Here is a 27,418-nt window from a genome sequence, read left to right on the forward strand (position 1 = left end):
ATCACAGTGGGAAACACTTCACAGGTCATGTAATAATAACTTGTACCATACAGTATTTAGCCTATATGAAGAAGAATGTAACAGAAGCAGACACAGGTATAAATTAGGGACTTCAAGAATGGGCTCAACGCTCAGTTCCCAGACATTGCTTCTACCTGATCCACATTAGTCAGGCTTTGTCCACAACTAGTAAACACCATCAGAAAATGTGGATGATAAACGAGTCCCTTCCTTCCGGGTTAATCCTGACACACTTAACACAGAGACACAGACACAGACACAGACCCACACACAAACATACACACACACCTGATATCGCCTGTTTAAGGAGGGTGAACATGCAGTTGGTGCGGAGGTCAAAGGCCAGTTCCTGTAGTGAGTTCATCGAGTTGCCGAGTGTGTCCAGGTTTGAGAGAGATGATGCACAGGATCTGAAACAGACAGTGAAACAGTCAGATACCATGTGACACAGTCAGATACAGTGTGACACAGTCAGATACAGTGTGTCACAGTCAGATACAGTGGGACACAGTTAGACACCGTGTGACAGTCAGATACAGTGGGACACAGTGAGTGAGTTTATGCTTTACGTCAGATAGGCAATATTTCAGCCATATCATAATCATGACGATAGTGTGACACAGACACAGTCAGACACAGTGTGACACAGTCAGATACAGTGTGACACAGTCAGATACAGTGTGTCACAGTCAGATACAGTGGGACACAGTTAGACATCGTGTGACAGTCAGATACAGTGGGACACAGTGAGTGAGTGAGTTTATGCTTTACGTCACATCGGCAATATTTCAGCCATATCATGACGATAGTGTGACACAGACACAGTTGGACACAGTGTGACAGTCAGATACAGTGTGACACAGTCGGACACAGAATGACACAGGTACAGTGTGACACAGTCAGACACAGTGTGACAGTCAGATACAGAGTGACACAGGTACAGTGTGACACAGTCGGACACAGTGTGACAGTCAGGTACAGTGTGTAAACAGTCAGACACAGTCGGACTCAGAGTGACACAGGTACAGTCGGACACAGTTGGACACAGTGTGACACAGTCGGACACAGTGTGACACAGTCAAACACACTCGGACACAGTGTGAAACAGGTACAGTGAAACCATCTACCAACACCAAAATCCAGAATGTCAATACTGAAGTATGTCTTTAAACTGATATTGTTCCATTGGTACTGCATTTATTACAAATATACTTTCCTTGGCATTGATTAATACATAAAATGTCTTGGCTACCTGATTTGCCTGACACTGTGGGGCAGCCATGCCCCTGGGACACCGAGAGGCGTGACTGACCACACCCCTAATGTCTCCCTCTCTGTCTTGCCAATATTCTCCAGCGACCCAGGCAGGAAGGCAGCTCGGACGAGGTTGGCAAACAAGCCAATAATTTCTGCAATCATTTGCTGCAAAAACAGTAAGTCATCACCTGTAATCTGTTTCTTCAATAGATGACTGGGCCACCTGTGCCCCATTACACAACAGACTGACAGGTTGAATGGATTTCAGGTAATTAGCCTTTTTCGTATCTGTAAAATGTCAAAGGAAAATCCTTTCCACAAGCTTAACTGGTGAATTATGTATGAAACCTACATGTCTAAATTCATCAATACTTGTCAAAGTCATCAACTTAAAACAAGAATCACAGCACATTAAAAGCCTTAAAGCTAAAAAAAATAATAGTCTTTTTCTCAAGCACCGTCCGATCATCATAAAGTTTGCCACATGTTTCATATTTATTTCCAATTTTTTGGGTTTTTTTAAAAAGAAAAAAATTCCAACTGTTGTCAAATACTGTATTCCAGTATTTTACTCATCAAGGAATACATTTATGTAGGGAGGCCCTCTCCCAGGTCGACTGTACACACCTGTTTATTTGGTTACACATCTGTTTATCTGGGTACACACTAGTTAGAACAAACAAAAACAACACTGCCTCCCGCACTATATATTCAAAAGCCATTGCCTGAGAACCAATTCTTTCTTTTATTTTTAAGCCCAAATGACATCTGACCTTAACACTGGCTCATTTGCTTGGCTATAATAATTAACATGTGCTTATAGATAACATACTTATTGTAAACTTACCTTTAATTTTGAATGTTTACTTGTATCTATCTTAAACCCCTTCTCAGAGCTCTGAAATAGATTCATAATGCATGATAAGAATTGTATTTTGTTTGTTTACTGCTGCAGTCGACAATATTCCAACAATATGATGGCGGCATGTTAAGTCCCTCCCTGCTGGGTAACGATGACATACAATCTACCACCTCTCAGATCCTAAGTACCTTAACAATTTTGTTGTCTCTTGTGATAAGGGTTTGGGGATGGTTTGTTGTTTAACACTGCACTCAGCAATATCTCAGCTGTATGATGGAGGTCTGCAAATATCAAGTCTGACTAGACAATCCAGTGATTGACATAGTGAGCATCAATCTATACAATTAGGATACGATGACATGCATCAACCAAGTCAGCGAGCCTGACCATCCGATCCTGTTAGTCGCCTCTTACAATAAACATGGGTTGCTGAAGAACAATTCTAATCCAGATTTTCAGGGGTCTCTATGATAAGCATGACAATGAGCTGAGCACTGGGACCTATTCTAACTGGGTCTGCAGCGGGTAATGAGAAGTTCAACTTGTACAAGAACAATTGCAAAGTCCTACTAACATTGAACAATTTCAAGACATGGTTGAAACCCTGGGCAATATTCGATCAAACAGAAAAATCATCAAAGAATAACCATCAATTTGTTATATTATCTCTAGTGTCTACCACGGACGAGTGAGTTTCATTAATGCCTCTTTGAACAGTATTTTAGTCAGATCACAGCATGTCAACAAAATGTGGGAAGAAAACCTGAAGTGATGTAGATCTTAGACGCTTACCACTTTGATGAAACCCCATTGTAATGGTGCTGACAAACTTAGAAATCTACCGGTAATCTAAGAGGAATCTCAGATTTGAAACCTCAATCATAGGATCCTGGAGCGCTTAAGGGCAACAACTCTGCACAACAACTTGTGGCTCCTATGATGATTAGGCCACCTGGGGCCCTCTACCACAGAGTACCATTTAATAAAACATATGGTGTTATACACAGTGACTACCCGGGTACATTGCAATATTGCAGTGATATGTAACTAACCTACTTAGAACAGGGCAGAACATACACAAAACTAACAAGCAGCACTTTCGTACACTGTATAAGAGACCATATGCCGATTGAATACATGTATATGGTCCCTGACTGTATGTAGAACATGGGGAACAATGAAAGCAATGGACTTCTATAACTGCATCTGTTGGTTGTATTCCTACCTCAAGTTTCAGCATAAAGTCCCCTGTGAAGTATGCCTGTCCCAGTTTCCAGAAGTCGGGGAAGTTGTCCATCATGATGTCCGTGAGGTCCTCGATGTACAACACTTTCTGGGGGGTCCGGTACTTGACCCCTGACAAAAGGCAAGGGCAGCATGGTCAGTGAGGTCGACACTGGACAAAACGTTGTATAACTACGTGGGATAGGTCATGACACTATCAACATACTGTTGCAACAATTGTACTATCACCATACTGTTGCAACAATTGTACTATCACCATATTGTTGCAACAATTGCACTATCACCATACTGTTGCAACAATTGTACTATCACCATACTGTTGCAACAATTGTACTATCACCATACTGTTGCAACAATTGTACCATCACCATACTGTTGCAACAATTGTACCATCACCATACTGTTGCAACAATTGTACTATCACCATACTGTTGCAACAATTGCACTATCACCATATTGTTGCAACAATTGTATTATCACCATACTGTTGCAACAATTGTACCATCACCATACTGTTGCAACAATTGTACTATCACCATACTGTTGCAACAATTGCACTATCACCATACTGTTGCAACAATTGTACTATCACCATACTGTTGCAACAATTGTACCATCACCATATTGTTGCAACACTTGTACTATCACCATACTGTTGCAACAATTGCACTATCACCATACTGTTGCAACAATTGTACCATCACCATACTGTTGCAACAATTGTACCATCACCATACTGTTGCAACAATTGTACTATCACCATACTGTTGCAACAATTGCACCATCACCATATTGTTGCAACAATTGTATTATCACCATACTGTTGCAACAATTGTACCATCACCATACTGTTGCAACAATTGTACCATCACCATACTGTTGCAACAATTGCACTATCACCATACTGTTGCAACAATTGTACTATCACCATACTGTTGCAACAATTGTACTATCACCATACTGTTGCAACAATTGTACTATCACCATACTGTTGCAACAATTGCACAATCACCATACTGTTGCAACAATTGTACCATCACCATACTGTTGCAACACTTGTACTATCACCATATTGTTGCAACACTTGTACTATCACCATACTGTTGCAACAATTGTACTATCACCATACTGTTGCAACAATTGTACTATCACCATACTGTTGCAACAATTGTACTATCACCATACTGTTGCAACAATTGCACCATCACCATATTGTTGCAACAATTGTATTATCACCATACTGTTGCAACAATTGTACCATCACCATACTGTTGCAACAATTGCACTATCACCATACTGTTGCAACAATTGTATTATCACCATACTGTTGCAACAATTGTACCATCACCATACTGTTGCAACAATTGTACTATCACCATACTGTTGCAACAATTGTACCATCACCATATTGTTGCAACACTTGTACTATCACCATACTGTTGCAACAATTGTACCATCACCATATTGTTGCAACACTTGTACTATCACCATACTGTTGCAACAATTGTACCATCACCATATTGTTGCAACACTTGTACTATCACCATATTGTTGCAACAATTGTACTATCACCATACTGTTGCAACAATTGTACCATCACCATATTGTTGCAACAATTGTACTATCACCATATTGTTGCAACACTTGTACTATCACCATACTGTTGCAACAATTGTAGATTTATTCACACTTGTACTGATTGTATTGGTAATATACTGATGTATATTAGTATTTGACCACAAACAGCTACAAAGCATCAGTGGTTTGTTCAGTGTTACACCCCTAGACGTAATACATCAGGACTTTATCAACCATAACACACATCAGGCTTGTGCTCACTGTAACAGCCATGCATCAGTTTCATCATGTAACTTAGCCTATCAAAATCTATGTGGCTTATCCTGCCTCAAGTCTGAGATGGATGGATGGATGGATGGATGGATGGATGGATAGCACGATAATGCTATGATTCTATATGAAAAGTTTGAAATATTTGTGTGTTCAAAATTAAAACTAAATCAATTTTACCTAATTTAACTTTTGACACAAGCCTTACCTGGTTGATCAGACGAGGAAGTGAAACTCGATTCCCTGGACACGCCTGCAACACATCATCACAGATCATCACATCAACATAGCATCCTCGGCAATCTTATCTCCAAATTCTATGTTCTTATACTTTTGACCCATTCATACCAATTTTGAGCCCGATTCGATGGACACTTTGCCAAATAGCCATTCAATCATATTAGTGTTTGTTCATTTTGGAAACAAGAAGTTTTATATCCAGTAGTGGACCTGGTATGCAATCTCATTTGTTTGTTTGTTGTTTTGTTGTTTAACGCTGCACTGAACAATATTCCAGCTAAATGATGGCGGTCTGTAAATAATTGAATCCGGAAACCACAATCCGGTGATTGATTATTTTGAGTATCAATATACGCAACTGGGATATGATGACATGCATCAACCAAAAAGGGAGTCTGACCACCCAAGACCAATTCTAATCAGATCTTCACTGGGGGCATACCATCTCAAATACAACTGGCAACATCTTACAGCATAAAAACTTTCCTAAACTTTATTGTTACTTTAAAATTATCTCTTCCAGCTAACAGTCTTCTGATTCGATTAAAAATACGAGACCTCAATTATGAATGCAGATAAACTGCTTTCAGAGGTGGGTGAGGTGAAATGGGGTCTAACAACGTGTTCAAGATAATTGCACTGATATAGCGACTTGCATGCACGTGTGTCTGTAGCTGCTTGTACTAGTCCGGACTAATGCTGATTTTGTAGTGCTAGTCCACTGAGATCAGATACTAAGCCGAGTAGACCAGTTCCTGTTTTATCCCCTTAATCCGAGCACCAGACAGGGTAACAACACCTCCGGGGATTGATTCCCAGACTGTCTGCTCTACCACTAGACCATGGTGGCAGTCTGCTTTCAGAAGAGTCCATTTGTTTGGCTGTTGATTTCAAACTTAAGAGCAAAAGAAATTCTGTGATAAGAGAGATGGGTCCAGGTCATGTATCATCAAAGAATGGAGATATGCTACCGTGGACAATGGAGGATGCATCTGCACATCGGACAGCATAGATTTTAGCGTGAAATGAAGGGACGTGTGTGCTGCAACCTGATTGGTTGAAACTGTCATTAAATGGGATTCAAAGCCTGGACATCTTTCGCACTTTCCTCTGTTTATGAATACATTTCTGGACAAATAACCTATTTCTCAATCCCATATCAGAAAACATGCCATTCAGCTTGGCAAAATGAATATCACATTACTGGTAATCAAATAATAAGTTGGATCAGTATTTATCAGAACTACTTCAATTTAGTTGGGTTTTTCTCATATTCTGCTAGTCAGCAGAGTTCAGTTGTCACGGAAGCATGTATTCTCATCCACTGTATCATGATGTCATAGCATTCCATGGTGATGTCATAGCATTCCATGGTGATGTCATCACATTCCATGGTGATGTCATAGCATTCCATGGTGATGTCATAGCATTCCATGGTGATGTCATCACATTCCATGGTGATGTCATAGCATTCCATGGTGATGTCATCACATTCCATGGTGATGTCATAGCATTCCAGAGTGATGTTATGTCCGTCTCACAACGTTACAGTTTCCATTGAAAGAGTGTGCTTCAGAATATGACTGATAACTTCTTAAATTTACAGTGATGATAAATATTTCAGATTTATAGGTTTTATTGAGAATTTGATGTCCAGAAAGTTTAACCTTTGAAACCTCTAACTAACGCTATCAGTTCCAAAACAAATTACCGGTACTGGGCATCAAAACTGAAAAAAACACAAATCTGAGTACACACGATTCTTATCTCCTTGTGAGTCCATCACTTTATTATTCAAACACTTCTGGGAAAATGACTTGTATTACAAAGCATTCAAACAAATGGTGACAGTTAACTCACCCTGTTTCAAACAGGAAAATAGCTACTTGCCATACATCGTTAACGTTGGGCAGAATGTTTGGGTGAGTGGTCGAGTGCCTAACATTTCCCTGATACCCAGTGAATATGCTGCATCGTACCGTCATTAACTGAGTAGCAATAGCTGGGTAGTAGGCATCTCATAACTTACTGGACTTGAAGTTGGATGTACCGAGAGGAACTCGCAGTCTGCCAGATGCCATGTCCATGTCCCAGTCAGAGGCCTTGTCTGAAGGATACAAATACAGATATCTCCACACCACTTTGCTTGCCATAGCCAATGTTTAGCATTCATCTTGGTCTGGATGTTCAGGTTAACTTCTAACTAACTGTCAACACCTTCACTATACGTCAGTTAATCAGATGATAAAAATCTGTTGCAGGATGGGTGGCTATTAGGTAAAAAAAACTCATTACATTCAAGGTTAAAATAATTGAAATGTGATATCAAAAATCAATCCCACAATTTCACGTTTTTAGTGCTTCCTGTAATGAGTATGTGATATCCTATGAACAAAAAAGAATAATTTCTGTAGACAAGGTGAACATTATTCTGCCAATGATTTCAGATTCTTATTGAAAATCACAGCAAAACAATTCAGCAAATTTATTTAAATATCTTGCTTTGGTTTATTTTTGGTTAATGCCCACAATATTCCGACAATACAAAATCAAGCTTGGACCAGACAATCCATTGAACGATGTTGTGAGCAACGTCGTCGGGATACGATGACACACAATCATCCAAATCACTGTGTCTGACCACCCGATCTATCCGGTTGCCTCTTATGTCCAGCATAAGTTGTTGGGGACATATTCTAACTCAGAAGCACCCGAGTCAAATTCAATGAAACAGTCACTGAAGCTGAAAAATAACAGGCTTATGTCAGGCCCCAGTATTTAGATACAAGGACAGGCTTATACCAGTGTGGCCCCAGTATTTAGATACATTTATACCAGTGTGGCCCCAGTTTACAGATACAAGGACAGGCTAATACCAGTGTGGCCCCAGTATTTAGATACAAGGACAGGCTTATACCAGTGTGGCCCCAGTATTTAGATACAAGGACAGGCTTATACCAGTGTGGCCCCAGTTTACAGATACAAGGACAGGCTTATACCAGTGTGGCCCCAGTATTCAGATACAAGGACAGGCTTATACCAGTGTGGCCCCAGTATTTAGATACAAGGACAGGCTTATACCAGTATGGCCCCAGTATTTAGATACAAGGACAGGCTTATACCAGTGTGGCCCCAGTATTCAGATACAAGGACAGGCTAATACCAGTGTGGCCCCAGTATTCAGATATAAGGACAGGCTAATACCAGTGTGGCCCCAGTTTACAGATACAAGGACAGGCTAATACCAGTATGGCCCCAGTATTTAGATACAAGGACAGGCTAATACCAGTATGGCCCCAGTATACAGATACAAGGACAGGCTTATACCAGTGTGGCCCCAGTATTTAGATACAAGGACAGGCTTATAGCAGTATGGCCCCAGTATTTAGATACAAGGACAGGCTTATAGCAGTATGGCCCCAGTATTTAGATACAAAGACAGGCTTATACCAGTGTGGCCCCAGTATACAGATACAAGGACAGGCTTATACCAGTGTGGCCCCAGTATTTAGATACAAGGACAGGCTTATACCAGTGTGGCCCCAGTATTCAGATATAAGGACAGGCTTATACCAGTGTGGCCCCAGTTTACAGATACAAGGACAGGCTAATACCAGTGTGGCCCCAGTATTCAGATACAAGGACAGGCTTATACCAGTGTGGCCCCAGTATTTAGATACAAGGACAGGCTAATACCAGTATGGCCCCAGTATTTAGATACAAGGACAGGCTAATACCAGTATGGCCCCAGTATACAGATACAAGGACAGGCTTATACCAGTGTGGCCCCAGTATTTAGATACAAGGACAGGCTAATACCAGTGTGGCCCCAGTATTTAGATACAAGGACAGGCTTATACCAGTGTGGCCCCAGTATTCAGATATAAGGACAGGCTTATACCAGTGTGGCCCCAGTTTACAGATACAAGGACAGGCTAATACCAGTGTGGCCCCAGTATTCAGATACAAGGACAGGCTTATACCAGTGTGGCCCCAGTATTTAGATACAAGGACAGGCTAATACCAGTGTGGCCCCAGTATTTAGATACAAGGACAGGCTAATACCAGTATGGCCCCAGTATACAGATACAAGGACAGGCTTATACCAGTGTGGCCCCAGTATTTAGATACAAGGACAGGCTTATAGCAGTATGGCCCCAGTATTTAGATACAAGGACAGGCTTATAGCAGTATGGCCCCAGTATTTAGATACAAGGACAGGCTTATACCAGTGTGGCCCCAGTATTTAGATACAAGGACAGGCTTATACCAGTGTGGCCCCAGTATTCAGATATAAGGACAGGCTAATACCAGTGTGGCCCCAGTTTACAGATACAAGGACAGGCTAATACCAGTATGGCCCCAGTATTTAGATACAAGGACAGGCTAATACCAGTATGGCCCCAGTATACAGATACAAGGACAGGCTTATACCAGTGTGGCCCCAGTATTTAGATACAAGGACAGGCTAATACCAGTGTGGCCCCAGTATTTAGATACAAGGACAGGCTTATACCAGTGTGGCCCCAGTATTTAGATACAAGGACAGGCTAATACCAGTATGGCCCCAGTATTTAGATACAAGGACAGGCTAATACCAGTATGGCCCCAGTATACAGATACAAGGACAGGCTTATACCAGTGTGGCCCCAGTATTTAGATACAAGGACAGGCTTATAGCAGTATGGCCCCAGTATTTAGATACAAGGACAGGCTTATAGCAGTATGGCCCCAGTATTCAGATACAAGGACAGGCTTATACCAGTGTGGCCCCAGTATACAGATACAAGGACAGGCTTATAGCAGTATGGCCCCAGTATTTAGATACAAGGACAGGCTTATAGCAGTATGGCCCCAGTATTTAGATACAAGGACAGGCTTATATCAGTGTGGCCCCAGTATACAGATACAAGGACAGGCTTATACCATCGGGTCCCAGTATACAGACACAAGGACAGGCTTATACCAGTGTGGCCCCAGTATTTAGATACAAGGTGAGGTGAGGTGAAATTGGGTTTAACGTCGCGTCCAAGATTATTGCACTTATATAGCGACGTGCATGCACGTGTGTGTGTGTTGCTGCTTGTACTATTCCGGACTGATGCCGATTTATAGTGCTAGCTCACTGAGATACCATGCCGCAGTTTAACATGAATACCCCACTCAGACACAGTATACTGACTCCGAGCCGACCAGTCCTTGTTTTAGCCCCTTAATGCCGAGCGCCAGACAGGGTACCAACAAGTACCATATTATAACGTCTTTTGGTATGGCCCGGCCGGGAATCGAACCCCGGACCCCAGACCTTCCGCTCTACCACAAGACCACGGAGGCGGTCCTTAGATACAAGGACAGGCTTATAGTAGTGTGGTACCTACCTGCCTCTAGGTGGTCCTCCTTACACTCATGCAGCAGTCCGATCAACCATTTCTGCTGCTTCATCAGACACTCCCAGGCCGGGTCTCCATTATACTCTAGGCTGATCAGGTATCTGTGGTAGTATAGGTTCTGCATAAGTAGCTATCCACCACATTACAACACCCTTCTCTCCAACAATCTTAGTCCACACAAACAAGCTCTCGCAAGTAATACACACACCAGGCAGTCCTTGCACTATAGGGTACTTGTCACTGGCACACATGCTCAAGCATGGATACATCTTTTTGGAAAAGTTGGGGTACATCTTGTAATTTGGCAATTTGTATTCAGTAAATAGTTTTGTCAAACTGTTGTAATATGTTCTCATTTAGTATGCCCAATCACCTTTCCAAATGTATGAAGATTCAGTATGCTTAACATAAAGGCACTGGGACAGGCTTGAGGTAAGGGGACAGACTATTCCCCTACATACCCACAGAGAGACAAGCATCATGTAGGGGGACCTACTATACCTGAATCCCCACAGAGAGATAAGCATGATTTTAGGAAACAGACTATTACCCTAAATACCCACAGAGCAACAAGCATCACATAAGGGGATCTACTATACCTGAATCCCCAGAGAGACAAGCATCACTTAAGGGGATCTACTATACCTGAATCCCCACAGAGAGACAAGCATCACTTAAGGGGATCTACTATACCTGAATCCCCACGGAGAGACAAGCATGAGGTTAGGGGACAAACTATTCCCCTAAATACCCACAGAGACAATCATCTGGTGAGAGGACAGACTATTCCACCCCCTCCCCCACCTCTCAAACATCCATCTCCAACACCCATCCCAACCATGAGCTACTCCAGGTGTGGGAGGATGTATGGGCTGACCTGATGAGTTTCTTCTGCTCCTCCAGGCTGATGGTCGGCTCCAGCAGCTTGTTGTGCAGCATCATTCGGAAATCACTGATCCTCTTCTCCACCTGCTGGTACACTGCAGAACATAGAACAGACTCGGTGTACACTGCAGAACATAGAACAGACTCAGTGTACACTGTAGAACATAGAACAGACTCGGTGTACACTGTAGAACATAGAACAGACTTGGTGTACACTGCAGAACATAAAACAGACTTGGTGTACACTGCAGAACATAGAACAGACTCAGTGTACACTGCAGAACATAGAACAGACTCGGTGTACACTGCAGAACATAGAACAGACTCAGTGTACACTGCAGAACATAGAACAGACTCGGTGTACACTGCAGAACATAGAACAGACTAGGTATACACTGTAGAACATAGAACAGACTCGGTGTACACTGCAGAACATAGAACAGACTCGGTGTACACTGCACAACATAGAACAGACTCGGTGTACTCTGCAGAACATAGAACAGACTCGGTGTACACTGCAGAACATAGAACAGACTCAGTGTTCACTGCAGAACATAGAACAGACTCGGTGTACACTGCAGAACAGACTTGGTGTACACTGCAGAACATAGCACAGACTCGGTGTACACTGCAGAACAGACTCGGTGTACACTGCAGAACATAGAACAGACTCGGTGTACACTGCAGAACATAGCACAGACTAGGTGTACACTGCAGAACATAGAACAGACTCGGTGTACACTGCAGAACATAGAACAGACTCGGTGTACACTGCAGAACATAGAACAGACTAGGTGTACACTGCAGAACATAGAACAGACTCGGTGTACACTGCAGAACATTGAACAGACTCGGTGTACACTGCAGAACAGACTCGATGTACACTGCAGAACATAGAACAGACTAGGTGTACACTGCAGAACAGACTTGGTGTACACTGCAGAACATAGAACAGACTCGGTGTACACTGCAGAACAGACTCGGTGTACACTGCAGAACATAGCACAGACTAGGTGTACACTGCAGAACATAGAACAGACTCGGTGTACACTGAAGAACATAGAACAGACTCGGTGTACACTGCAGAACATAGAACAGACTCGGTGTACACTGTAGAACATAGAACAGACTCGGTGTACACTGCAGAACAGACTCGGTGTACACTGCAGAACATAGAACAGACTCGGTGTACACTGCAGAACATAGAACAGACTCGGTGTACACTGTAGAACATAGAACAGCTCTCAGTATGACCAAGTTGACTGTATAAGTAACAAGGAACTCTCAATGCTCCAAATCTGGTCATATGTCTTTTTCAGAAATCAAACATCTTACCAAAAATGTTTTTTGCACTTTTACCAAAATCTTAAGGTGGAAAGTTTTACAACTGTCAGGGTTTTGTATAACAGCACATCTATTTACAGAACCAATTCTAGCCCAAATGTGACACACAATTGATACAGAATAGGAACCTTACCTTTCTTAAACACACCAACTTCAGTGTCTGCAAACAGAGATTTAGCCTTCTCGTAGTCGTTGATCACAATGTTGTAGTCGCCCTGAAACCAAAAACATTAACTGTTGATCTTATCACTGCCTGTGTCGCCCTTGGAGAAATCCTACTAGTCATCTTATCACTGCCTGTGTCGCCCTGGGAGAAATCCCACTAGTCATCTTATCACTGCCTGCGTCGCCCTGGGAGAAATCCTACTAGTCATCTTATCACTGCCTGTGTCGCCCTGGGAGAAATCCTACTAGTCATCTTGTCACTGCCTGTGTAAGCCTTGGAGAAATCCTACTAGTCATCTTATCACTGCCTGTGTCGCCCTGGGAGAAATCCTACTAGTCATCTTATCACTGCCTGTGTCGCCTTGGGAGAAATCCTACTAGTCATCTTGTCACTGCCTGTGTAAGCCTGGGAGAAATCCTACTAGTCATCTTATCACTGCCTGTGTTGCCCTGGGAGAAATCCTACTAGTCATCTTATCACTGCCTGCATCGCCCTGGGAGAAATCCTACTAGTCATCTTATCACTGCCTGTGTCGCCCTGGGAGAAATCCTACTAGTCATCTTATCACTCCCTGTGTCACCCTGGGAGAAATCCCACTAGTCATCTTATCACTGCCTGTGTCGCCCTGGGAGAAATCCCACTAGTCATCTTATCACTGCCTGCGTTGCCCTAGGAGAAATCCCACTAGTCATCTTATCACTGCCTGTGTCGCCCTGGGAGAAATCATGCCTGTGTTTTCATGGTAACCATCCATAAAATGATCAAGACAATACAAAACGTTTTTTGACATATAAAGAAAAAAGAAGAGCATGTTTTGTTTTCATAAATCATGGTTTCTGGTAGGTGCACTAGTGTATGTTACATCGTGAACACCCACCCTCTGTATGTTTCTCTCCATGTTGAGAGGCAGGTAGAAGAGGAACTTGAACTTCTGCAGGACGCTGAGGGCGCTCCTGGTGGAGTCGGCCTTGTCCTTCCTCCCCAGCACCTCCTGGAACAGCCCGTCCGCACACGACTTGGCCTCTGGTGTCAAACATCAACAGTCATAGTAGTGAGTATTGTTTTAGTTGTCTGTTAATTTGTTGTTTAAAGGGGAAGTGTACACGCAAAAATCACTTTCTTTCTTTTTCTAAACAAAACGCAATTTTAGAATTAATTAGTATCTGTGTTTGAAAATATACACTAATTTTTTTTCACAGTGAAAGTAGGAAGCTCACAATAGTGTTAAAATGATATGCCGTTATGAGGCCTTCGTTTTACGAGCGAAATAGGCCTGAGTTATCCCCCTTAGATTATGACGTAATTGGTGCCAATTCAACTGGGTCCCTGTATTTTCTCAACGCAAAAGATATCAAGGACCAGTTTGCGGTAAAACAACATGGTCTACGACACACTCCGGCGCAGTAGTGACTCAGCATAACGCAATTCTGGCTGGCATCTGAGACGCTAGAATCACAAAACTGTACCTACACCACGGCTCTAACAAAGCATGATGACGTCATAATGTTTATCAATTGGCACCAATGATGTCATATTGCAAGGGGCATAAGCCATGGTGTTTTTGTTATGGAAATAGAACACTTGGTAAATGTGAAAAATATAAATCGTTTTAATGCAAAAATATGTTAATTAAATATGATGTTTTTATATTTTTGTCTATGACACTTCTATGTTAACACTTTTAATGTGGAAAAAGTACAAGAAAAATTGGTTCATTTCCGTGTGAACTTGCCCTTTAACGCTGCACTAAGCAATATTCCAGCTATATGACGGCGGTCTGAAAAGTAATCGAGTCTGGACAATACAATCCAGTGATTGACATCATGAGCATCGATCCACGAAACTGCGATACGATGACATGCATCAACCAAGTCAGCGAGCCTGACCACACGAACCTGTTAGTCACCTCTTACAACAAGCATAGTCTCCTTATGAAGACCTATTCTACCTCGAGTCTTCACGGGTTGAGTATTGTTTTAGGTTGATGTCTGCAACATTACAGAATCCAAACAGAGGTCAACTGTTACAGAACGTCTTTGATCTGTCTAGAATTTTCAAACCTGTGGGTAATCTCAGTTTGAATAGGTCCCCAGAAATCTATGCTTGTCAGAAGAGGATCAAGTGGTTCAGAGGACTTGGCTGATTGCATGTAATATCAATCATTGGTTTCTCTAGTCAGACTTGATTATTTAAATGTTGCACGCTATGGCAGGCACTTTGATGTATTGAAACTGAGCCTTTCTTTGTGAACAATGAATGGATAGCTTGAGGCGGAATTAACTAATTGCCCAAATAATACCATCAAAATATGATGACAAGCAGGCATAAATTTATTTCTATATTTCTTAAGACGAGTAAATCTACACCAAGTAACAAGTGTTTGTTTTGGAGAAGGAAATTTGAAAACTGTCACAATATTTAAACCATTACATAAGTCCTGAGGATAATTGAAAAAAAACACTTCTGTTGATAATCAAGTATGGACCAGACAATCCAGTGATTTGTACGTCACACACTGCAACATTCCAGCAAGATGACAGCAGCCAGTTAATAAACAAGATTGGGGACCTATTTACCCGGGAATCCACACAGGGAGACAAGCCGAGGTTGCTGGGGACCTATTTAGTCTGGAATCCTCACAGGGAGACAAGCCAAGGTTGCTGGGGACCTATTTACCTTGGAATCCTCACAGGCAGACAAGCCGAGGTTGCTAGGGACCTATTTAGTCTGGAATCCACACAGGGAGACAAGCCAAGGTTGCTGGGGACCTATTTACCTTGGAATCCTCACAGGCAGACAAGCCGAGGTTGCTGGGGACCTATTTAGGCTGGAATCCTCACAGGGAGACAAGCCGAGGTTGCTGGGGACCTATTTAGTCAGGAATCCTCACAGGGAGACAAGCCTAGGTTGCTGGGACCTATTTAGCCTGGAATCCACACAGAGAGACAAGCCTAGGTTGCTGGGGACCAAGTCTAGCCTGAATCCACACAGGGAGACAAGCCTAGGTTGCTGGGGACCTATTTAGCCTGGAATCAACACAGGGAGACAAGCCTAGGTTGCTGGGGACCTATTTAGCCTGGAATCCACACAGGGAGACAAGCCTTGGTTGCTGGGGACCTATTTAGCCTGGAATCAACACAGGGAGACAAGCCGAGGTTGCTGGGGACCTATTTAGTCAGGAATCCTCACAGGGAGACAAGCCGAGGTTGCTGGGGACCTATTTAGCCTGGAATCCCCAGAGGGAGACAAGGCTAGGTTGCTGGGGTCCTTTTTAGCCTGGAATCCACACAGGGAGACAAGCCTAGGTTGCTGGGGACCTATTTAGCCTGGAATCAACACAGGGAGACAAGCCGAGGTTGCTGGGGACCTATTTAGTCAGGAATCCTCACAGGGAGACAAGCCGAGGTTGCTGGGGACCTATTTAGTCAGGAATCCTCACAGGGAGACAAGCCTAGGTTGCTAGGGACCTATTTAGTCTGGAATCCACACAGGCAGACAAGCCAAGGTTGCTGGGGACCTATTTACCTTGGAATCCTCACAGGCAGACAAGCCGAGGTTGCTAGGGACCTATTTAGGCTGGAATCCTCACAGGGAGACAAGCCGAGGTTGCTGGGGACCTATTTAGCCTGGAATCCACACAGAGAGACAAGCCTAGGTTGCTGGGGACCAAGTCTAGCCTGAATCCACACAGGGAGACAAGCCAAGGTTGCTGGGGACCTATTTAGCCTGGAATCAACACAGGGAGACAAGCCTAGGTTGCTGGGGACCTATTTAGCCTGGAATCCACACAGGGAGACAAGCCTTGGTTGCTGGGGACCTATTTAGCCTGGAATCCCCACAGGGAGACAAGCCGAGGTTGCCTGGGACCTATTTAGCCTGGAATCAACACAGGGTGACGAGCCTAGGTTGCTGGGGACCTATTTAGCCTGGAATCCCCAGAGGGAGACAAGGCTAGGTTGCTGGGGTCCTTTTTAGCCTGGAATCCACACAGGGAGACAAGCCTAGGTTGCTCAGGACCTATTTAGCGTTGAATCCACACAGGGAGACAAGCCTAGGTTGCTGGGGGCCTATTTAGGCTGGAATCCACACAGGGAGACAAGCCTAGGTTGCTGGGGACCTATTTAGCCTGGAATCCCCACAGGGAGACAAGGCTAGGTTGCTGGGGACCTTTTTAGCCTGGAATCCACACAGGGAGACAAGCCTTGGTTGCTCAGGACCTATTTAGCCTTGAATCCCTACAGGGAGACAAGCCTAGGTTGCTGGGGACCTATTTAGCCTGGAATCCCCACAGGGAGACAAGCCTAGGTTGCTGGGGACCTATTTATTCTGAAATCCCTACAGGGAGAAAAGTCTAGGATGCTTGGGACCTATTTAGGCTGGAATCCCCACAGGGAGACAAGCCTAGGTTGTTGGGGACCTATTTATTCTGAAATCCCTACAGGGAGAAAAGTCTAGGATGCTGGGGACCTATTTAGGCTGGAATCCCCACAAGGAGACACGCATAGGTTGCTGGGGACCTATTGACCTGGAATCCCTGCAGGGAGACAAGCCTAGGTTGCTGGGGACTAGTCTAGCCTGGAATCCACACAAGACTTATCTGAATGAAGTACTCACGCATCAGCAGCACAGCATAGGAGTTCATGCAGTCGCCACGAATATCATCTGCGGAGAATTTCTCATACATAGCTGAAACATAATGTGGCCCAAATCAGTCTCATACTTAGGTTCTTACAGTCTTCTAATTTTTCAGCATTTTTCTCAACAAACATTAACCAATTAATACATAATTAAATCACTCATAAGTGCATCATAAAAAATTACTGAGTGCAGCAGAGGCATTTGCCCAGTCTGCAATATACCACTCAGACATCACCTCACACTAACATGTACCCACATTTCCCCACTCAGACATCACCTCACACTAACATGTACCCACATTTCCCCACTCAGACATCACCTCACACTAACATGTACCCACATTTCCCCACTCAGACATCACCTCACACTAACATGTACCCACATTTCCCCACTCAGACATCACCTCACACTAACATGTACCCACATTTCCCCACTCAGACATCACCTCACACTAACATGGACCCACATTTCCCCACTCAGACATCACCTCACACTAACATGGACCCACATTTCCCCACTCAGACATCACCTCACACTAACATGTACCCACATTTCCCCACTCAAACATCACCTCACACTAACATGTACCCACATTTCCCCACTCAAACATCACCTCACACTAACATGTACCCACATTGACATTTCCCCATTCAGACATCACCTCACACTAACATGTACCCACATTTCCCCACTCAGACATCACCTCACACTAACATGTACCCACATTTCCCCACTCAGACATCACCTCACACTAACATGTACCCACATTTCCCCACTCAGACATCACCTCACACTAACATGTACCCACATTTCCCCACTCAGACATCACCTCACACTAACATGGACCCACATTTCCCCACTCAGACATCACCTCACACTAACATGTACCCATATTTCCCCACTCAAACATCACCTCACACTAACATGTACCCACATTTCCCCACTCAAACATCACCTCACACTAACATGTACCCACATTGACATTTCCCCATTCAGACATCACCTCACACTAACATGTACCCACATTTCCCCACTCAGACATCACCTCACACTAACATGTACCCACATTTCCCCACTCAGACATCACCTCACACTAACATGTACCCACATTTCCCCACTCAGACATCACCTCACACTAACATGTACCCACATTTCCCCACTCAGACATCACCTCACACTAACATGGACCCACATTTCCCCACTCAGACATCACCTCACACTAACATGTACCCACATTTCCCCACTCAGACATCACCTCACACTAACATGTACCCACATTTCCCCACTCAGACATCACCTCACACTAACATGTACCCACATTTCCCCACTCAGACATCACCTCACACTAACATGTACCCACATTTCCCCACTCAGACATCACCTCACACTAACATGTACCCACATTTCCCCACTCAGACATCACCTCACACTAACATGTACCCACATTTCCCCACTCAGACATCACCTCACACTAACATGTACCCACATTTCCCCACTCAGACATCACCTCACACTAACATGTACCCACATTTCCCCACTCAGATATCACCTCACACTAACATGTACCCACATTTCCCCACTCAGACATCACCTCACACTAACATGTGCCCATATTTCCCCAGTCAGACATCACCTTACACTAACATGGACCCACATTGACATTTCCCCATTCAGACTTCACCTTACACTAACATGTACCCAAATTGACATTTCCCCATTCAGACATCACCTTACACTAACATGGACCCACATTTCCCCATTCAGACATCACCTTACACTAACATGTACCCACATTGACATTTCCCCATTCAGACATCACCTTACACTAACATGGACCCACATTTCCCCATTCAGACATCGCCTTACACTAACATGGACCCACATTTCCCCACACAGACATCACCTCACACTAACATGTACCCACATTTCCCCACACAGACATCACCTTAGACTAACATGTACCCACATTGACATTTCCCCATTCAGACATCACCTTACACAAACATGTACCCACATTTCCCCAGACAGACATCACCTCACACTAACATGTACCCACATTTCCCCACTCAGACATCACCTCACACTAACATGTACCCACATTTCCCCACACAGACATCACCTTACACTAACATGTACCCACATTGACATTTCCCCATTCAGACATCACCTTACACTAACATGGACCCACATTGACATTTCCCCATTCAGACATCACCTTACACTAACATGTACCCACATTTCCCCACACAGACATCACCTTACACTAACATGTACCCACATTGACATTTCCCCATTCAGACATCACCTTACACTAACATGGACCCACATTTCCCCATTCAGACATCACCTTACACTAACATGTACCCACATTTCCCCACACAGACATCACCTTACACTAACATGTACCCACATTGACATTTCCCCATTCAGACATCACCTTACACTAACATGGACCCACATTTCCCCATTCAGACATCACCTTACACTAACATGTACCCACATTTCCCCACTCAGACATCACCTCACACTAACATGTACCCATATTTCCCCACTCAGACATCACCTCACACTAACATGTACCCACATTTCCCCACACAGACATCACCTTACACTAACATGTACCCACATTGACATTTCCCCATTCAGACATCACCTTACACTAACATGGACCCACATTTCCCCATTCAGACATCACCTTACACTAACATGGACCCACATTTCCCCATTCAGACATCACCTCACACTAACATGGACCCACATTTCCCCACTCAGACATCACCTCACACTAACATGTACCCACATTGACATTTCCCCATTCAGACATCACCTTACACTAACATGGACCCACATTTCCCCATTCAGACATCACCTTACACTAACATGTACCCACATTTCCCCATTCAGACATCACCTTACACTAACATGTACCCACATTTACCCATTCAGACATCACCTTTCACTAACATGTACCCATATTTCCCCACTCAGACATCACCTCACACTAACATGTACCCACATTTCCCCATTCAGACATCACCTTACACTAACATGGACCCACATTTCCCCACTCAGACATCACCTCACACTAACATGTACCCACATTGACATTTCCCCATTCAGACATCACCTTACACTAACATGGACCCACATTTCCCCATTCAGACATCACCTTACACTAACATGGACCCACATTTCCCCATTCAGACATCACCTTACACTAACATGTACCCACATTTCCCCATTCAGACATCACCTTACACTAACATGTACCCACATTTACCCATTCAGACATCACCTTTCACTAACATGTACCCATATTTCCCCACTCAGACATCACCTCACACTAACATGTACCCACATTTCCCCACTCAGACATCACCTTACACTAACATGTACCCACATTGACATTTCCCCATCATTGGTTTTTCCATTACATCAACACTTCCCCTCACGGACATAACCCCACGCAGTCAAGATCAATATTTGCCCACATCAACAAGAAACAGACAACTCTGTGAAAAACAGTAAACCATGGGAGTTGTGGGGTATTTCTCACTTTTCGCAGGGAAAGGTCATGTTGGGATTTGACAGTGTGGGAAGTTGACAGTGAGGGATTTTACCTGGACACAGAATAACCAAAACAAAACATGTATGAACTACATAATTTCCCCATCTCATTACCAGCTTTATTTGGAACTGCATTTCATAACCAGGTGTGAGGCAGGTAGATCAATGGCTGATTGCATTTGCATTGTACATTATACAGGTGTAACAAAGACAACACAGTCGACTGGCCACACCTGACAGATGGTCTCACCAGGTGGCCACTGCTCCAGGTGATATCAATATTCAGCTGGTCAGCCACCTAACTCCCATCCTAATCGCCTACCACAGCAAGCATGGGGCCTATTCAACAAAAGGCCTCCCAGAGGGCATTGTGATACTGAGTTGTACAGGGACACCAGGTATTACGTCCTTCATGCATTCAAATTGACTGGAGGCAAATGATTAACATTGAGAGTCCTGTGAAACAGCAAAAATGATGGCTGTTTGAATCATCAAATGTATCCAAATTGTAGACTAAAGCTGTATTAGATTTAAGGCAGTTATATGACAGTAGTGACATTCTTGGAAATTAAATCAAGTAAAGCATGCTACCTGAGATGCCATGGTAAACTCTGCTTATATGAAAGCATAGGACCTCACAAAAGGTTCAGTTATATTCTTACCAACTTACATGACAAACTTTCAAGGCAATCTAAGATGGCTGTAAGGTTGGATCGGACAATTGCAATTGGCCCCTCAGATCGCTGGCTAGCTTTACGCTGCATATGAGCTAGCCCTGCCTTCAGGTCTTCAAAACTAACAAGGAAAGATACACACATACTCTTTAGTGTACATACTAGGGCTGGGACGAGTCCGAATTTACTACCCGGGTACCCACACCCCTATTACCCGATACCCACTGTAGGTCTCAAGAGATAGGTACAAAATGTCCGATTGGGTATTTTTTAACAGAGCACTGGCAAAACATATTTAGATACATGTATTAAACATTCTGGTTATGCATACACTGAAGTTGACTCAAGTTATATCTTTATTAAAAGATATGAAAAGTCAGAAAAATGGGTGCATAGTCAGAAAGAAATGCAAACATTTGTGACTTGTAGTGTAACCATAGAGTTCTAGATATTTTCTGTCATTAAACAATAGATCACGTGACTAATCACGGGTTCGGGTGGTCCTGTGGGTACCCGGGTCCTACTCAGTACCCATCCGACCCGGGTACCTGAGTTACCCGTCCCAGCCCTAGTACATACACATTTAGTATACAGACTAGTGGTGGGACAATACACCAATGCATCAGTGGATCGCAATTTTTCACTTCTCGATACAAGTATCGATCACAGTTGCACACTAAGTAAAACATATCAATTCTGACCTTATATGTTTGCTTTAATAACTGTTCCACTAAACACTAATAGTGAAAACATACATATTTTCATTTGTTGTGCCATACTTCACACTGCTAACTGTAAATCATCAGTGTGCCAGGTATTTGGCCATCCTGTCTATGAAAAAGATGGCTTGCGCAACAAAAATATGGGGCACATGCTAGTATCGCCTTTGGCGAGGCAAATACCGATTAACGGGACAAGGTTGATATTTCCCATATTAAAAAACATGAGTGATGAATTCTATTTATCATTTTCACATTTTTGCTTCCAAATTAAGGAATAATTGCATTAAACATTAACATCAGCAACTTGTCGAAATCTTACGTATAGATCGTGCGTAGTGATACATGTTTTCCATAGCCATGTAAACCAAAATAAACAATTCGCTGAGAAAAAAAGTTCCTCGGATTATTTTTAACAAAATACTTGAACAGACTTTTGCAGAATAATTGAAACTTTAATAACGGTAACAACAACGATTCTGTGTAATCTGATTATATCTCTGGTGTAACTTCACTTATAATATATAGTTTCAAATCAAACCGCTCGCTCTTCCGGTTATCTAATTTGCATATCTAATTTGCATACTTATGTCATTGGGGTATGACATACATGTTTTTATGTCATAAGCTTATGTCATGGATAAATGCTTAAGTTAAATGATAAATCATGATACGTATCAGATCGCACAGTTGGAGTATGGTCCCAGCCCTAATACTGACATATTCCAGGATGAAGACATCTAAACAACATCATTTTTAATTGCAGCTTATCAGTTTCATACATACCATGAAACACATTCAATGATCATTTATATTTCCAGATGGCATAAAAAATACAGATTGAGCGAGTATGGTTTTATGCCACTTTAAGCAATATTCCAGCAATATCACGGCGGGGGACACCGGAAATGGGCTTCACACATTGTACCCATGTTGGGAATCGAACCCGGGTCTTCGGCGTGACGAGCTACCTAGGCTACCCAAACACCCCTAAAAAATAGAGAATTTATGTAATTTTGTGATGTGGCAAACAATTTTCATATGAACATTTCTACAGGGTTTAAACTGCCAGTGTAGTGGGCATGAGATTTGTTTCAACTTATGCAATGGTCAGAAATATTTTGAACTTATAAAGTGTTTCACCTCCATTCAAAGTTTCATAAAATTTTATTTTGTAATTTATGAAAATTCATTTTTGTGCCACTAAAACATATATAGAACATAAGACAAGAGAAAGCATAATATTGAAATCGTAATGATCCCAAATATACATTCCATCAAATGAAATTAATCATTGGAAACAAATTATTTTTTAAACCATGTATCTTGTCTACATGTAAATATTAATCATAGTTATCACAAAGAATGTTATATTTTTAATTGAAGTAAAGATACTACATAGCTGTAACAATACCTTGCATTTTGGTGGTTTTCCAGCAAGTACCACTCCGGCGTAAAGTTTTCTAATGAAATATTCCCTGATGCTGAATTGAAAAGAAGAACTCTATAGAATCGTCAAAAAAAACTTATATGGATATGCAAATGCATCATACATCATATTAACCAGGTGTGGGTAATGTGGATTATACGCAAGTAGAAAGCAATTCTGTCTAAAAAGACCTGACAAAGATTAAAGGCAAAGAAACTATAAAACATGTATGCAATATTGCTAACATTACAGTAATATAGCCTTGGATGCAAGAAATAGTGCCTAGGCTAGTTAACCTGTGGTTGATAATGACCATTGTCAGTGTACACACATACAGCCAAGCCATATTCCAAGTTTGACTACACTACAAGCTCATTCAAACAAATTGTTTCCCCTGGTGAACCCTGAGTGGACCCAGACCACCTAATCAAAATGAAGGATGCTTTCTAAAACAATTCAGTTTCATTTCTTTACCACCTTGATTCGGAGATTTTGATTTTAGCAAAAAGAAACTGTCACAGAAATCAAACATACACTTGCTAGTACAACCTTTTGGGTGCAGATGCCATCGCACTCAGAAACAACATGATGTACACAGTATCCACAACAATATACGGTAATAGTGAATCTTTACTTTTTGCATTTGGAACTGTCTGATTATGTTCATTTTTTAAATCAGAAATGAGATCTGCTGGTCTGAATGCTTCACTCACTCATACCAAAAAATGCAGAAGACTTGACGCTGAGTGCAGGAGTCCTAAGATCTGAGACTGAATTTAATGCTAAGATGGGCACTAGGCATGACCTGCAAGATCTTGACAAACAATTCTGAACACGGTTAAAATAGGCTACTCACCCTCAGGAAACATCTCCAACAGTTCTTCCTCATTAATCTTGTTTCTGAAATGGATGCAAGTGTGAGTGGGTGGGGAAGTCTCAGAGTTTGTTCCAGCTGATGAAAAGGTATGGCCCTTCATACGTTCATTCCAGTGAACAAATTGGGACATTTCAGAATAGGGGGAGGGTTGGGTCAAAAATATGTAAAGGAAACAAAAGGCATGAACTTTTCTCATAACAGAAGGGTTTTACGTGATGCACAAATGTGATTCCAGTATGCACAAATGTTGAGAATGGATACAGAAAAAAAAGTATTTACTGCGTCCCTAGGGATGCACAATAATATTCACTGTACCTACAGTGTCAAGAGCAGTTGTGGTTGTATGTTAATTCATCCATGAATCATGACCACTGTCCACATTATGACCGATTCATTCCAGCCTCCAGTTGTTTTGCTGATGCTTAAAAAAATAAATTTAAAAAATTGTTACTTACCTTTCCCCCTCATCTGAGATGCCAAGGGGATCATCTTCCTCTCGGTCTGTGAGAGGAGACGATGCACGACCATGACGGAGATTGGAGGGAACTGTCTGAGATTCATCAGTCCAAAGTGCCGTTTCTTGAAGAGGGCCTTCAAACAAACAAAATATTATGGTAGCCAGAAACCCCTGTTCATATGGTCATCGATACCAGGAATTTAACTGGGAAATTCCATTTCTGAGCCTTGAGAACTCTCCATCATATTTTTTTCTTTTGGTTGGGAACCAATATTTCATATTTTTTTCAAACAGAATCACTTTAATAAACAAAAATGCTGTGTTATTCACCTGTCTGCAAAAAATATCCTCGAAATCCCACAGTACAGCTACCAATTCCACCACTGCGAGTGACGACAATCACATCTCCCTTGCCTTTTCCCGGACCAGTGCGAGCAATGATCTTGCTGGAGGTCTTCCACTCAGCAGACAGAATGCAATCCATCCCACAAATCCTCAGAGCTAGGAAAACAGGCATAGCTCACGTAATAATAAGTCGCATTTGGAACAATATCAACAGCTTGTTCAGTGAGTGAGTGAGTGAGTGAGTGAGTGAGTGAGTGAGTGAGTGAGTGAGTGAGTGAGTGAGTGAGTGAGTGAGTGAGTGAGTGAGTGAGTGAGTGAGTGAGTGAGTGAGTGAGTGAGTGAGTGAGTGAGTGAGTGAGTGAGTGAGTGAGTGAGTGAGTGAGTGAGTGAGTGAGTGAGTGAGTGAGTGAGTGAGTGAGTGAGTGAGTGAGTGAGTGAGTGAGTGAGTGAGTGAGTGAGTGAGTGAGTGAGTGAGTGAGTGAGTGAGTGAGTGAGTGAGTGAGTGAGTGAGTGAGTGAGTGAGTGAGTGAGTGAGTGAGTGAGTGAGTGAGTGAGTGAGTGAGTGAGTGAGTGAGTGAGTGAGTGAGTGAGTGAGTGAGTGAGTGAGTGAGTGAGTGAGTGAGTGAGTGAGTGAGTATGGTTTTAGCAATATTCCATCAATATCATGGCGGGGAACACCAGAAATGGGCTTCACACATTGTACCCATGTCAGGAATCAAACCCGGGTCTTCAGCGTGACGAGCGAATGCTTTAACCACTTGGCTACCCGACTGCCCCATATGTTCTACTGGGGAAAAGAGGCTAGTCTGGAGAGGTCACATCATGAGCTATGATCCATGCATCCAGAAAACATCATACAATCAGCCAGACATTTTAACCACCACTCATATTAGATGTTACAGCAAGCATGGTATATTGGGGACCTTCTCCTTCTGAAGGATATGTCTTAAATTCAGTGTGATTGTGTGAATTTTAGTCATGGGTGTTGGCCTGACTTAATGACTCATGTACTGCTATATGTACCAAAATATATTGCGAGCGCTCATCAGCCATTTTGTTAAATGTTGCTATGGTTACAATGCATGCTTAAAAGACACATTATATACAGGAAGCTGGATGCGAAAAGTTTCACTTTTTGATCACATGAATTAGTTGCTAATTTCTGAATCATATAATTTTTCATTTTAATTGTCACTTATGTAAACTTGACTAACAAGATGAAAACTGTGATTTTGAAAAAAGCAATATACCAGTATTTTCCAAGCATACTGTGATACGCATTCATTAGTATTTCAAATCGAGATATACCAGTCAAACAGCACACCTCTATGGGATAATGAGGACCATCTCGGCCCAGAGATCCCTAGTGACTTTGTATGTCTCAAATGTAGTGTGATTGTGTTTGCTGCAACAGCAATCAACAGCAATCTATAAAGTGAAATCTGACTTCATGC

General features: G+C 42.6%; 1 protein-coding gene across 1 annotated transcript in view; it reads right to left on the bottom strand.

Annotated features, from left to right (window-relative positions):
- The window catches only part of LOC124135319 (exocyst complex component 2-like), a 50,287-nt gene that overhangs the window by 18,846 nt on the left and 4,023 nt on the right, over positions 1-27,418 (bottom strand). The window contains exons 3-18 of the mRNA XM_048399008.1: positions 25,950-26,120; positions 25,618-25,753; positions 25,142-25,185; positions 24,271-24,340; positions 22,134-22,258; positions 17,873-17,944; positions 14,136-14,281; positions 13,226-13,307; positions 11,741-11,843; positions 10,852-10,964; positions 7,503-7,580; positions 5,442-5,486; positions 3,366-3,496; positions 2,126-2,176; positions 1,274-1,443; positions 310-431 (exon numbers count right to left, since the gene is read on the bottom strand). Coding sequence (XP_048254965.1) covers positions 310-431; positions 1,274-1,443; positions 2,126-2,176; positions 3,366-3,496; positions 5,442-5,486; positions 7,503-7,580; positions 10,852-10,964; positions 11,741-11,843; positions 13,226-13,307; positions 14,136-14,281; positions 17,873-17,944; positions 22,134-22,258; positions 24,271-24,340; positions 25,142-25,185; positions 25,618-25,753; positions 25,950-26,120 — 1,659 coding nt within the window. The remainder of the gene's footprint in view (positions 1-309; positions 432-1,273; positions 1,444-2,125; positions 2,177-3,365; positions 3,497-5,441; positions 5,487-7,502; positions 7,581-10,851; positions 10,965-11,740; positions 11,844-13,225; positions 13,308-14,135; positions 14,282-17,872; positions 17,945-22,133; positions 22,259-24,270; positions 24,341-25,141; positions 25,186-25,617; positions 25,754-25,949; positions 26,121-27,418) is intronic.

The sequence above is a fragment of the Haliotis rufescens genome, unplaced genomic scaffold (genome assembly GCF_023055435.1).
Source record: "Haliotis rufescens isolate VD_foot unplaced genomic scaffold, xgHalRufe1.0.p SCAF_19, whole genome shotgun sequence".
Lineage (NCBI taxonomy): Eukaryota > Metazoa > Mollusca > Gastropoda > Lepetellida > Haliotidae > Haliotis > Haliotis rufescens.